General features: G+C 41.7%; 1 protein-coding gene across 1 annotated transcript in view; it reads left to right on the top strand.

The window, feature by feature from the left end:
• Nucleotides 1-14,985, top strand: part of ube2h (ubiquitin-conjugating enzyme E2H (UBC8 homolog, yeast)) — a 106,350-nt gene that overhangs the window by 55,946 nt on the left and 35,419 nt on the right. Inside the window, exon 3 of the mRNA XM_048553793.2 lies at nt 8,357-8,431. Within this exon, the coding sequence (XP_048409750.1) occupies nt 8,357-8,431 (75 nt within the window). The remainder of the gene's footprint in view (nt 1-8,356; nt 8,432-14,985) is intronic.

Genomic DNA, 14,985 nt, shown 5'->3' with positions numbered 1-14,985 from the left:
CTTTTTGACGTGAGTGAAGTAAATGGGTTTTACAAACTTTCAAATTTCACTAACTGCCTTTTAGACCAATTTGCTTCCAAGTTCAAAACAAAAGGATCTCTTTGTGCTGCCACTAATGCAATTAATGAAAAAGCTGTCACAACTCTCGCTCTTTAAGTAAACCGTCCCCCTGTTGTTTATAACTGTCCACATTTTAAAAAGTCAGAATATAGGCTCCAAAGTTGATTTACTTGCATTTGTCCTGGTTGATTTTCATTCATAAAACATCCCTTGTTTTTAATCTTGGGATAAATTTATTTTGTCTTTCAATGATTTTTATCTTGGGCTCTTTAGTCAACAAAGCAATAAATTGACATAGCTGTGTTAGAGCTTCTTATTATTCAGTGAATCAAAGTATCGTAGGCAGTGTGAAACTAGCAGATGGATTGTAGGGGTTTGAGATTCTCATTTATCCATGCTACATGTGCCCGCACTTGGATTGTTTTGTGTTCTAGAATTGACCTTTTGTATCCATGAATTGGGTTGAAAAATTGGCCAAAATATTGGCTTATGTTTCCTGCCTGTTTGTTAACGCTTACATAACGTGCATGACAGGAGACAACAGCAACTGGCTCAGCTGTGAACATTCGTGCAGTCAAATAATTGTGCAGGCTTGGGCATCAGAAACCCTCACGTAGCTGTGGTGCCAGAGTGACTGACATCCATTGAAGAGTCCCTGAAAGGGCAATACCGTGGGAGGAAATTAGCTGAAAAACAGAAGATGAAAATTTTATAAATGCAGGAGAGCCTTTTTGTTATGCCCTAACAATATATCAATGCACTTGTAAGTTGAGAGGGGGCATTGGTCATTCTAAGCCTTAGCTGTTGTGCACATTAACAGTTGAACTCTCAACTTGATTGTCTCCATTCTGGAGGGGTCCCTCGTGCTTAACATAGAATAATAACTGACCATTTGATTTATCTGTTGTTATTTTGTTAGATGATTTTTAAAGAGGATATTTGTTAAAATCCTACATTGTTAAAAGGGTGAAAATAGCACAGGTGAAAGAAAAATTGCTGAAAAAAGAACTGAACTATGTTCTTAAGGCAAAAGTTGCTTGATTCTTGACAATCAACGATCTGAGATTATTTGGAAGGGTAGGATTGTGGAGTAATCATATCATGGCTGTTCTGCTTGAATGGCAAAATATGCACAAGGGGCACTAGTGTGTGTCCTTGTGTTGTTTGTAACTCATTAAAATGTGGCATTCTCCAAAGGAGTTGAATTACATCATTAGTTGACTCTGCAGCACCTTCTGTCTGGCATCCACAGGAAAGTTAAGATGTTGAGAGTTGGGTGCAGTAGACATGTTATGGTTAGCCTTCAATCTTATTTGATGCAAAGTGCCTGAATTTACAGCGCATGCTTGATTGAGGCAAATAATCTAAACAGACCGTGCTTCTAAAAAATAGTGTTAAAATCAAGGTTATAACACAGGAAGTGCAAATAAAACAAATGAATATCCAAGAATTTTGGAAGATTAAGGAAAGCAACTTCAAGGTACATTGCTCTTTTCTGATTTTATTCCATTTAAATCTGGCCCAAAATGCGAATTTCCAGAAATTGTTACTAAAAATCAGGCTAAATGCTTGTCATGTAATATGTTACTCTTGAATGTATTGACTGAAATGAAATCTGCAAAGGAAGATTATGCATTTTATTTGTTGGTGTCTCAATAGATCTGGAAGTCTCCAAAATTGGTTGAAGAATAATACTACTTGATAGGAACAATTTTTTAAAATCCCTGCAGAAGTTGAGAACTCTAATTTTGTACATTCTACAATGTTGGTTTTCTTCAAACAACCTTAATTTGTTAATTACTGAAAGCATTGCAGATACTGTAAATCAGAAAGAAAAACAGAAATTGCTGGATAAGCTCGATGTCTGGCAGCACCTGTGGTGAGAGTTCAGTGTTAACCTTTCCAGTTAGTACTGAAGAAGGCTCCCTTGACCTGAAACATTAACTAATTTCTCTCCACAGATGCTGCCAGACCTGCTAAGCTTATCCAGTTCTTTGTTTCCAATCTTTCTGATGTTCCGTATAAAGGCAGTTTCCAAATGCACCCCATCAATTCTCTCAGTTTGTAAAACTTAATTTTCATTTTGGACTAAGTTTTCCCTGGATTATGTACAGCTGTTCAAGTAACATGAATTGTGATATACTATCAAGGTACACAAGTCTTGTAATTGTTCTAATGTAGATTTGTAACTGTCTGTAAAATCGGTGCATATGACTGCAACAGCATTTGAATCTCCAAGACATTTGCCAAACAGCATGCTTATACCATGAATTAATATAACAATTCTTGCAGCGTTGGTGTTTAAAGTGTCTTTTTCTATTTGATTATCCATTTTGGAAGAGCGACTTTGAACTTTCCAGCAACCCATACTTTGTTTGTCCTGCAAATGAATGAAGCTAACCAAATACTTTTTGTATTGTCATGCATCAAATGTGGCTAATTACACCAAGGAGCTGAAGGGCTCCTGATTAATTCTGATCTCATTTGAGCAAAGAATTATTTTTTGTGGGCTTGGGAACAATCTTTTCTAGAGATTTGCTTCTGATTATTTTACTTTGCGAGGTCAGTAGTTAACATTTTTAATGTGTTCAGGTACAAAGTGGTACTGAAATATATTGAACAAAACTGGAGTTACTGGAAAAGCCCAGCAGGTCTGGCAGCATTTGTGAAGAAAATATCAGTTTAAGTTTTGGGTCTAGTGACCCTTCCTCAGCTGATTTCTGAGGAACGGTCACTGGACCCAAAACAGTAATGCAGATTATTTTTTAATTCACAGATGCTGCCAGACCTGCTGAGCTTTTCCAGCAATACCTGAATTTTTTTTGTTTCGGATCTAACTGCATCTGCAGTTCTTTTGGTTTCTATTTGATGTCTGACATTTTCTCGTATCTCTGTCCAGCTATCGGAGAATCACATCTCTCAGACACTTGCCAGTCTGTCCATGTTACATCAGCAGAGATGGTATCACTATAAAATGCAGTATAGATATTCCCTTACCTGACAGACTTTATTGTAATGTGCTAGCTGATTTTGGCAGTGTTGCCTGTTCTTAGAATTTCACATTTTAATTTGAATTTAGGAAGGAATAAAGGAGGATAATTGGCTATTCTTCCCAGGCTTATTTTTTGGCTGTCCAGAAATAGTTACTTTGATGATTAGTAATTTGGGCTGGTTCTCTCCAGTGCGCTGAAATTTGACGTGGAAGTGCTAGAAAGAAGGATATGAACGAAAGGAGTCAGTGATCCAACCTTGAATTTGTACCAGCTTCTGTTTTGTGGGTCTGTAAAAAGGAGCTGTGTTTAGTCCCATAAATGTCAAGAACCAGGTCAAGGATGCCAGTTTTCAGGAATCTGATCTAGATAATTGTAAGAACGACAACATCGGAGAGTGTATAGATTACTAGCATCAACTATTTCCAAGTTCAGAGTAGGTAGCAAAAGACTGGATATGAGCCAGATGGCTCACCTGGCAACTCTACTGTATTGTGAGATAATGAGATTGCTTTTGAACCATGAAAACTGATGTTAAAATTGTTTCATGCATTTAGTGAAGTTACATAAGCAGTTTCTTCGAGTTCTGTCGATCAGGTTTGTCCCATTGAGCGAGAAAACGCCTTGAGTTGCTGTATTGTATGCACTAAAAAAAAATGCAGTTCAACATGACTTTGCTGATCCTACCCAGAACCATACTCTCTGCACAGCTGTGTTTTGTGCCTTGGGTTATGAAAGAAAAAATGTATCAAATTATTGCTCTGAGTTGTTATCCGTGCCGGGAATGTGTTAGGGCAAGATTGAGTCGGCTGCAGTTGGTTTCTCCTTATCCCAAAACATAACATGTGCCAGTATCATTATCAAATTGAATCATGGTTATTTGCATTCAGCTTGACAAAGCATCCAAAATTTACATGAATATAAATCCTCAAAACCGTGAGGAATGTGAACAGAGTAAATAGGAATGTCATTTTTCCTACAGGAAAGAAAGCATCAAAAACCAGAGGACACTGAATATGACTGTTAAGAGAAAGCAAAATTAAAACTTCACGTACAAATTGGTAAAACTTAAAATGTGCTGTCTGAGAGTCATGGAGGCAGATTCAGTTGGAGAATTGGATAATTACAAATCAAATAACAAAAAGTAAGTTTGCAGGAACTAATAGTTGGCAATTTGACCAGGTGATTTGCTCTTGCAGAGTCAACAAGAACACAGGCTACATGGCCTCCTTTCATGTTATGAAAATAATTGTGTTTAGATTTCCGTGGCTGTATAAATCTGAGGAACAAGTGTTATCCAAAAAGAGGAAGGAAGAACTGAGAAACAAACTGGTTGATTCAGATTGGCTCAGTGGATTCATGGTTTCTTGAGACTTTGTTTTCGTTTTCTCTCTTACCTACATAGATGTGGCAGATTGAGGTTAGCACATTTTGAGATGTGAAAATATTGAACCACCAAAATGTAGTACCTGCTACACTATTCTTTTCCTAGATGATGTGTGGTTGCACTTAGAAAACCACATGTTGATTGTGACAAGACTACATATTTTGTTCAAAGCAGCAAAGACTATAAACGGTTGTGGAATTCAACTATTTTAATTTTTGCTAAAAAAATCTTACAAATGGAAGTTTCCACTTTGAGCATTTTAAAAGAAAAGCTGGTGTCTGGTGGCCAGCTGCTGACAGTTAAATTCTGCAAAGAAACCAGAGTTATCATTTAAGTGTAAGCATGGTGGTGGAGAGGTCAAAAATGTGTCAAGGACATTCAAGAGCCACCAGTTCAGAAAGCAGTCTACCATTTTGGGAATAACCGTTTGACGTCTGCAGTTTGGGTTTAATTGATTTGGGTGTGGTGAAGCCAGTTTGATCGGGAAAGTCAAGCTCAAGTTTCTTCAAATAGAGCATGTTTCTGTTGGAACAGAATAGACTGCTGGTGAGCGCTGACTTCAGAAAATCAGAGCAAGACTTGCCCAAGGTGCTGAGAGTTGAGTCTATGTTAGGACCAAGGCTGTAACAAAGCCAAGAGCTGGGTGTTCCTGGTCGGGCAGCTCAAAATGAGCATTGGTGATCAGGTTGTTGTGGTTCTACTGTGACTAAATGAGTAGTTTGGGTGGTGACAAGTAGAATTTGTTATCCTGATGTTATGAACATGCCTTGACAATTTTCCCTATTGTGAATAGGCTGTGCTGCAACAGCCTGGCTGAGGTGTGACTAAATGTGGAGCAAAACTTGTAGGTGCTATTGCCAGGATGTCAAAACTTGGCTTTTGTTATATTTAGTACCCTCGGCACTTCATGTCATGTCGAATGAATTGAATTGAATGCAGATTGGCATCTATTATGCTGGTGGCTCCAGAAGACTGAGGTGGGTCCTCTACTTAGCAACTTGGGCCCAAGGATGATTGGAAATGCCTAAACTGAGCGTTTGCAGTGATTGGATGATTGAGTACTATTGATTTTGGGGATATTTGTGGACTCTTCACATCCTGTTATTTAATTGTCCCCCTCCTGTTCATGACTGGCTGTAGCAGGGTGATTGGTTATGGAATTGGTTAACTATGCACATGCGTGTTATGTTCTGCTTGGCAAGCATGTTGTCCTGTTGTAGGCTCACCAGGTTGGAAACTCATTGCAGGGTTCCAAGATAACAAAGTGTGGAGCTGGATGAACACAGCAGGCCACACAGCATCTCAGGAGCACAAGCTGACGTTTCGGGCCTAGACCCTTCATCAGAGAGGGGGATGGGCTGAGGGTTCTGGAATAAATAGGGAGAGGGGGGGAGAGGAGAGTATAGGTGGGGAGGTAGGGAGGGGATAGGTCAGTCCAGGGAAGACGGACAGGTCAAGGAGGTGGGATGAGGTCAGTAGGTAGGAAATGGAGGTTTGGCTTGAGATGGGAGGAAGGGATGGGTGAGAGGAAGAACAGGTTAGGGAGGCAGACAGGCTGGGCTGGTTCCAATTCCCTGACCCCCAAGACCTCATTTTCACCATGGACGTCCAGTCCCTATACACCTGTATTCCTCATGCAGATGGCCTCCAAGGCCCCCCTCCTTCCTGACCCGCAGGCTCGACCAGTCCCCCTCCACCGACACCCTCATCCGCCTAGCTGAACTCGTCCTCACCCTCAACAACTTCTCTTTTGATTCCTCCCACTTCCTACAGACTAAGGGGGTGGCCATGGGCACCCGCATGGGCCCCAGCTATGCCTGCCTCGTTGTAAGTTACGTGGAACAGTCCCTCTTCCGCACCTACACAGGCTCCAAACCCCACCTCTCCTCCGTTACGTTGATGACTGTATCGGCGCCGCCTCTTCGTCCCCAGAGGAGCTCGAACAGTTCATCCACTTCACCAACACCATCCATCCCAACCTCAAGTTCACCTGGGTCATCTCCAACACATCCCTCACCTTCCTGGACACCTCAGTCTCCATCTCAGGCAACCGGCTTGTAACTGTCCATTTCAAGCCCACCAACTCCCACAGCTACCTAGAATACACCTCCTCCCCCCCAGCCTCCTGCAAAAATTCCATCCCCTATTCCCAATTCCTCCGCCTCTGCCGCATCTGCTCCCACGATGAGGCATTCTACTCCCGCACGTCCCAGATGTCTGCGTTCTTCAAGGACCACAACTTCCCCCCCACAGTGGTCGAGAACGCCCTTGACCGCGTCTCCCGCATTTCCTGCAACACATCCCTCACACTCCGCCCCCGCCACAACCACCCAAAGAGGATCCCCCTCGTTCTCTCACACCACCCCACCAACCTCCGGATACAACGCATCAGCCATCTACAATCTGACCCCACCACCCAAGACCTTTTTCCATCCCCACCCTTGTCTGCCTTCTGGAGAGACCACTCTCTGTGACTCCCTTGTTCGCTCCACCCTCCCCTCCAACCCCACTACACCTGGCACCTTCCCCTGCAACTGCAGGAAATGCTACACTTGCTCCCCACACCACCTCCCTCACCCCATCCCAGGCCCCAAGATGACCTTCCATATTAAGCAGAGGTTCACCTGCACATGCGCAAATGTGGTGTACTGTATCCATTGTACCTGGTGTGGCTACCTCTACATTGGGGAAACCAAGCAGAGGCTTGGGGACCGCTTTGCAGAACACCTCCGCTCGGTTCGCAATAAACAACTGCACCTCCCAGTCGCGAACCATTTTAACTCCCCCTCCCGTTCTTCAGATGACCTGTCCGTCATGGGCCTCCTGCAGTGCCACAAGGATGCCACCCAAAGGTTGCAGGAACAGCAACTCATATTCTGCTTGGGAACCCTGCAGCCCAATGGCATCAATGTGGACTTCACCAGTTTCAAAATCTCCCCTTCCCCCACCGCATCCCACGACCAGCCCTGCTCATCCCCTCCCCCAACTGCATCCCAAAACCAGCCCAGCCTGTCTCTGCCTCCCTGACCTGTTCTTCCTCTCACCCATCCCTTCCTCCCACCCCAAGCCGCACCTCCATTTCCTACCTACTAACCTCATCCCACCTCCTTGACCTGTCCGTCTTCCCTGGACTGACCTATCCCCTCCCTACCTCCCCACCTATAGACTCCTCTCCACCTATCATCTTTTCTCTCCATCTTCGGCCCACCTCCTCTCCTCACCGCGCCGCCCCCCCCCCCCCCCCCCAAATTTATTCCAGAACCCTCTCCCCATACCCCTCTCGGATGACGGGTCTAGGCCCGAAACGTCAGCTTTTGTGCTCCTGAGATGCTGCTTGGCCTGCTGTGTTCGTGCAGCTCCACACTTTGTTATCTTGGATTCTCCAGCATCTGCAGTTCCCATTATCTGATATACATTTCAGGGTTCCTGTTGGTTTGCTTTCCTGCATCCTCCATTGCAGCAAGGATGATCTCCTAGTTTGGTATCGTGAAGCATATGTGTGCCCTGAGAAGTTAAGATTATGGTTGAAGGTTCTTCAGCTGATGCTGATAGCTGTCAATGTATAATGTTCACCTCTGAGCTGGTACATGTATTTTGGGTGTGTTATATTTATTGTGGATGTATGAGGATGGAACTTGAACTCCATATGGTCCCTCCCAGTGCTGTAATGGGCAGATGTATCTGTGATGGACAGATTGGTGAGTATGAGGTGAAGTGAAAATTTCCCTCTTGGTTCTTTTATCTGCTGCAGTGCTCGTCTGGCAGAGTTACTGGTTCAGTATCATTACCACTGATCCACCATCTCTGGATACCATGTACCATAATTAAACTGTTATTTCTGTGTATTTTTAGGGAATTAGTTTTTATAGTCTTTGTATCAACTTGCTTGTCACTTATGCTTGTTTTCTTGTTTGTGTAGCTCCCTATGAAGGTGGTGTGTGGAAAGTTAGAGTGGACCTACCAGACAAATACCCATTCAAATCTCCTTCCATAGGTGAGTACTTGCATAACAACTTGCTTTGTGTTTGTGTTTAGATGACTGATCTTATCCAGCATTCGGGACTTGAAGGGTTCCCATTACAACTTAACGTTTATACAGCAAGTACCTAACATATGCAGACTAGAAAGCACCATTGCAGCCAGGTGGCAATGGATTTTTCTATTGGTCTTCTGACCTTGGAATGGAATGGGAAATATTGACTAAAAATACTGCTCCTGACTACTCAAGCTGTGCGCTTGTTGAGAATAGAATTGGCTGTGATGCCTTGCTGTCAATGAGCAGCCATAGGCAATAGCCACCAAGACCGTCTCTAGACCATCTATAGCAAGGTATCTGGAGGAGAGAAGGTTGTGTAAAGAAGCTCAATATAGTGCAAATTTGAGTTCTGTTAAAGATAGTGGAAATACTGGAAGCATTGAATAGGTAATTGGAAAAAAGGAAAAGTGAACTTGTGGAGCCAGCAGTGAAGTTAACTACGTCTTGTTCCACTTAGATGCTTTGCATTTTTCTAGAATTGTTTGGATTTGGGCCTGTTAACCTTCCTTTTGGCTATGATATTGTTACCTGTGATAAGACATTCTTGTCATTGAAAATGTTCTAAATAAGTTGGTCCTGCTGTGTCACAGGACTTTTTTTCTGTTAGCAAAACGAGTTAAACTTACTGAAATATGTCTGGAATCAGAAATGTTAAAACTTTGCGTTTGTGGAATCAAGCCATCAAGTATCCTTTTTAAGATGACAAAGTGTGGAGCTGGATGAACACAGCAGGCCAAGCAGCATCTTAGGAGCACAAAAGCTGACGTTTCGGGCTGATATGAAGGGTCTAGGCCCGAAACGTCAGCCTTTGTGCTCCTAAGATGTTGCTTGGCTTGCTGTGTTCCTCCAGCTCCATGCTTTGTTATCTTGGATTCTCCAGCATCTGCAGTTCCCATTATCTCTGATAACAATTATCCTTTTTACTTTTGAATTGGATTGTGAATTTTCTGCAGTTTTGGTCTTTGGCGAAGTCCGAGTGGGTAAGCTAAAATTTTCGCCAAGCAGGCATTGTTTCTGGTTTTCCACCTTTTTCATTTCTCCATCTTGCCAATAACATAGCAGCTGTGCACTTTAAAGTTAACACCTCAGTTAAATCTTGATGGTCTTGAAATTACTGTAATGCTCTTATTTTCCTTGGTTTCTTTGCAACAGATTGTTAGTGCTCATGTACCTCAATGCCGCATAATTTTTTCCACGATTGCATACTATGTCCCAGACCAGCTCAGCAATTTTATTCCAGTTGTGTTGTGACCTTTCCAGTAAGGTTATGCTATTGTGTCCCTCAACTGCATTTGCCACACTACAAAGGTATATAGCTATAAAGACGAGAGAGCCACACAGGCTCAGCACACTTCTGCAAAATACAAAGCAGATGTAAAAGCATGCAATCAGTGTTCATGTGTACTGAGTATTTTGGTGCGGTTCTCTAGAGACAGCTCCCTATCAGGGTTTCTTTCTATACTGCATTGAGATTAATGTTATTTTTGTATTGATCTCGGGTGAAAGTGAGAAGCATATACAAATTGGTTTTAGTTCTGCAAAATTTAGATGTTCAGTACTTGCCAAATATTAAACCAATCCACATTTTTAGTGATGTTGGCTTATAGCTTTCAAGAATTACTGACGGTGTTCAAAATGCAGAATAAGAAATTTATGCTTCAAAAAATTGACCTGTTCATTTTTCTACTTTTTGAAGGTTGAGTAATTTGACAATGATAGCTCATATGTGTTGAGTTTTAATGTATCTATTCAAGCAGACAGAATAATTTACAAATTAACAGGCAACTATGGCATAGCCATCTTTTTATAAGTGTAGCTCTTATAAAATTTGTATTTGTTTTCTAATTGAGGATTAACTTGCCTACCAATTTGTTTTAATATCCATTTGACTTGACTACTGTTGTATTCACCCCAGCAAGCAGGTACTTTTATGATCCCATAATTCCAATTCATGTTGAGAATTATTGGAAATATTATGCCGTTATCTGATGTTGATCAGTGACCAGCAATTTGAGTTAGAGTACTATCTTGCTGGGAAAAAATGAGAAAGTTAGATCAATATGAAACAGTTAATCGGCACCAACATTGGGAAGAGAAAAGAAAGGGCATTTAGAGTTTACAGTGAGAGATTCTTGAAAAACGAAAGTAGAAAACAGTGCCATTCTTGATTTCCATTACAGGAGGGTTTAAGGTGAAAGTTTGCAAGATGGTTTGCTTGGGGAATTAGGAGAATAATAACTTGCCTTTTTCTAGTGCCTTTGACGTAGTGCGACATTGAGGTGCTTCACAGAAGCAGTTTAGAAAATTGCTTTTGACTGTGGAAGGCATAAAGAGCTGGATGACAAAAAGCTTTATCAGTATGGAATGCCGCAGAGAATCTTTGTGTTGGGTACAAATGTGAGTCAAGATTTCCTAGTAGTTGAAGTTATCACTGCAAAGATTGCATAAAAGAGAGTGTATGAAGAGCTCAGAAACCTCCAAAGCTTGGGAGGATGGAGAGGGTGCAGAGATAGAGGCAAACTATGGAGAGGTTTGAAGACTAGAAACGATTTGTGTTCATGAGCAGCAAGATCCGGTTAGGATTCAAGCTGAGACTGATAATTTTGACACTGAGACCATTTTGAACAAGAGAAAAATCTGACACTGCTACCTGCGGGTTCATCACCAAGCCACATACTATCCACACTTTTTCAACTATATTGCCATTCTTTCACTATTACTTGATTTAAAATCTGAATTCCCGTCATAGCATCATTGTAGACGTGTACATCAGATTTTAGGGTCTTTGAGAACTTTGTTCCTACCTTAAAGTGCAAACTTTGCAGTTTTTTTTAAAAAAATATGATGTGTAGGTGCTGGCATTGGATTGGGGTGGATAAGGTCAGAAGTCATCACATGACATCATTGTCGTGTCTTGTTTACCACTAGATGGTCTTTCTTTCTGACGGTTGTTTAACTCCTTACTGACCCCAATCATCATCACCTTTATGTTTAGACACTTGCCTTGATCAGCCAAGAATAGCTTGTGGATACTAACCAACACCCTTTGCACATAATACTATATTTGCATGCTGCAACCCCTTTTTATAGTGTAGTGAGCCACCTGCATTCCACTTTGTCATTAGCAGTTTTCCACAAACAGCATACAAGATCTTTTACTTTTGCTTTGAGCAACTCTTTTTACTACTTGAACTCCCAGAATCACTACAAAGGAATATTTTTTCTATACTCTGCCCCCACCTTCTAAGTTTGCCTCTTTACTCGATTGATGCTTTTTATTTAAAAGAAGTTCAAATTATAGATTTGGTCATTGCCCAGGGACAAAGCATGACTGCGAAATGAGGTGGGTGAGGGGACCCAGAGTGCAAGACCCTCAATGTAGGCAATTCATGAACACAAGTTTGAGGCTCTTTCAGCTTGTTGGGAGTAGAGGCTGCAAGATAGCTGAGTTAACTGACTATGCCACTGTGGTGTTGGAAACTGTATTAGTCGGGGACTGTTTGGGCTTGGGACATTAACATTGTTCTCTGCAGCAAAGAGCACAAGTTCAGATGGCTGTGTTCCCTAGCTATGCCAGGATTCAGGACATCTGCAGAGTGCTGGAGAGGAACTTGCAATGAAAGAGTGAGCCACTGTGGTCCGTGCAGATGCTAATGAAATAGGCAGGGAAAAAGAAGGATACTAAACCCGTATGAGGAGCTGGGTGCTAAATGAAGAAACAGCACCTCAAAGCTCATAACCACTGGAATATTAAATAAAAAGTGAAAGAACTGTGGATGCTGTAAATCAGTAACAAAATTATAAGTTGCTGGAAATGATTAGCAGGTCTGGCAGCATTTGTGTAGAAAAAAATCTTAACGTTTTGGGTCCACTGACCCTCAGAACTGTTCTGAGGAAGGGTCACTGGATCAGAAACGTTATCACGGGAATATTACTTGACCTGTGTTCAAATTTGCATGGGACAAATCAGATAAGTGATTCAGACTGGGGATGTAGTTTTGAAGTTGGTAGATCACTGGTATTAGTACAGTGGTAAGTGGAATGTATAACCTTTCAGATAGCCACCATCTGTACTGTGTTGGCATCAGTGTTCTTATGAGCTGCATGTTTGGGAAATAGACGATTTTAAACTATGTAGTGGGATCAGGCTATCAAATTTTGGAAAATATGGTATATCAAAGTGGTGACAGGCAAGAGAGAACTTATTACGGGAAATAATATTGTAACAGGACAGATTGCCAATTAATAAATGTGCAGATCAAGCAAGAGGTTACAATAAGAAAGGATAAAACTGTAGTTTCCATACCTCAATTCCAGGAGCATCTGAAACAGAACAGACAAACTGGCAGTACATGTAAAAATAAGCTCTCATGATTTGGCTGCCATTACAAGGGCGTGGCTGCAGAATAGCATGGATTAATACCTGAATATTGAATGGTACAGGTCACCAATGTAAGCCAGGGAACTAGGAAAAGTGAAAGACTGGCTATGTTAGTTACTGACATTAACATAATACAGAGGAAAGGCCGATGGTCCGGAAACCAGGATGTAGAAATAATTTGAGTCGAGGTGAGAAATGATAAACTCAGGCCTCTTAACATTAACCTCAGCATATGGGTGCAGCCTGGAAGATGTGATAGAAGAGCTTGTTAGAAATGCATGGCAAATGTGGGAGACTTTAATCGACATAGACCAGAAAAGTCTGGCAAAGGTGTAGCCTCATGAAGCATTCATGCAATATTTTTGGGTTAGTCTTTTAGAATAAGGTGTTTTGGGAAGTTAGGCAGAAAATTTTGGGGCCCCTAGCTGAAATATTTGTATCGTCTATAACCACAGTTGAGGTGCTGAAGGACTGGAGGGCAGCTAATGTTGTGACTTTATTAAAGGCTGTAAGGAGAATCTTGGGAACCATTGACCTGCGAGTCTGACACTTATAGTGGGTAAGAATTTGGGGATGAATGTGAAAGATAGGAGTGACTGTATTTGAAGAAGCAAGGAGTGATTTAGGGATAGTCAGCATGGTATTGTGCAAGGGAAATTGCCCCTCACACTTGATTGAGCTTCTTGAGAAAGTAACCAAAAAGATTGAAAGCAGTGTGATAGATATTGTTTGTTTCAAGTTCTAATGAAGCCTTTTGATAAGGCTCTGCATGGTAGACTAATTAGTGAAATCCGAGCACACTGGATTCAAGGTGAACTTACCAATAGGATGCAAAATTGGCTTGGCGGTAGGAGACAGGATGGTGGTGGAGAGTTGTTTTTTGGATGAGAGGCCCATGACCAGTCGTATTTTGCAAGGATCGGTCACTGGGTCCACTTCTGTTTCTCATTTTATATAAATGATTTGGATGAGAATTTAGGAGACATGATTATAAAATTTGACACAAATTAGTGGTATAGGGGACAATGAGGAAGATTATTTAAGATTACGAAGAGATCTTGATTAGTTGAGCCAATGGACTGACGAGTGGCAGATAGACTTAATTTGAATAAACGCAAAGTATTGCATTTGAGTAAAATAAATTAGTACTGATGCAATTAATGGTAGGGCCTTGGGTAGTGTTGTACAACTGAGACAGCTAGAGGTTCAGGTACCGAATCTTTTGAAATTTGCATCACTGGTAGACAGGATGATTAAGACATTTAGCACGTTTGCCTTCATTGCTCAGACCCTTTTGAGTATAGGAGTTGGAAGATCATGTTAAGGTTGTACAGGATGTTGGTGAGATCTCTTCTGAAGTACTGTGTCCATTCTGGTTGCCGTGCTGTAGGAAACATTGTCAAACTGGAGAGGATTCAAAGTAATTACCAGAATGTTGGGAATATAAGGTTAGTGTTACAAAAAATAGGGTGGATAATAGATCATAGAAACAGCACAGTAGAGGCCCTTCGGCCCTCGATGTTGTGCCGACCTGTCATACCGATCTCAAGCCCATCTAACCTACACTATTCCACGTACGTCCATATGCTTATCCAATGACGACTTAAATGTACCTAAAGTTGGCGAATCTACTACTGTTGCAGGCAAAGCGTTCCATTCCCTTACTACTCTCTGAGTAAAGAAACTACCTCTGACATCTGTCCTATATCTTTCACCCCTCAATTTAAAGCTATGCCCCCTCGTGCTCGCAAGCTGAGACTTGTTTAATTGGAGCATGGGAGGTTGAGGGGTGACCTTACAGGAGTTCATAAAATCATGAGGGACATCGATAATGTGAGTAGCAAAAGTCTTACTCTATGATGGGGCAGTTCCAAACTTAGGGGGCTTATTTTTAAGGTGAGAGGGGGAGATTTTAAAATGGGCATGGAGCATCATTTTTATTACAGCGTGGTTAATGTGAGGAATGATTTGCCAGAGGAAGTGGTGGATGAAGCTTCAGTTAGAATGTTTAAAAGATATTTGGATAAGTACATGAAAGGTTTGGAAGGACATAGTCAAATCCAGGGAGGTGCAACTAGTTTAGTTTGGGAACATGTTATGGCTGGTTTGACTGAAGGGTCTGTTTCCATGC

This window comes from Stegostoma tigrinum, chromosome 25 (assembly GCF_030684315.1).
Source record: "Stegostoma tigrinum isolate sSteTig4 chromosome 25, sSteTig4.hap1, whole genome shotgun sequence".
NCBI classification, from domain to species: Eukaryota; Metazoa; Chordata; class Chondrichthyes; order Orectolobiformes; family Stegostomatidae; genus Stegostoma; species Stegostoma tigrinum.
This window is presented reverse-complemented; position numbering and strand designations above follow the sequence as displayed.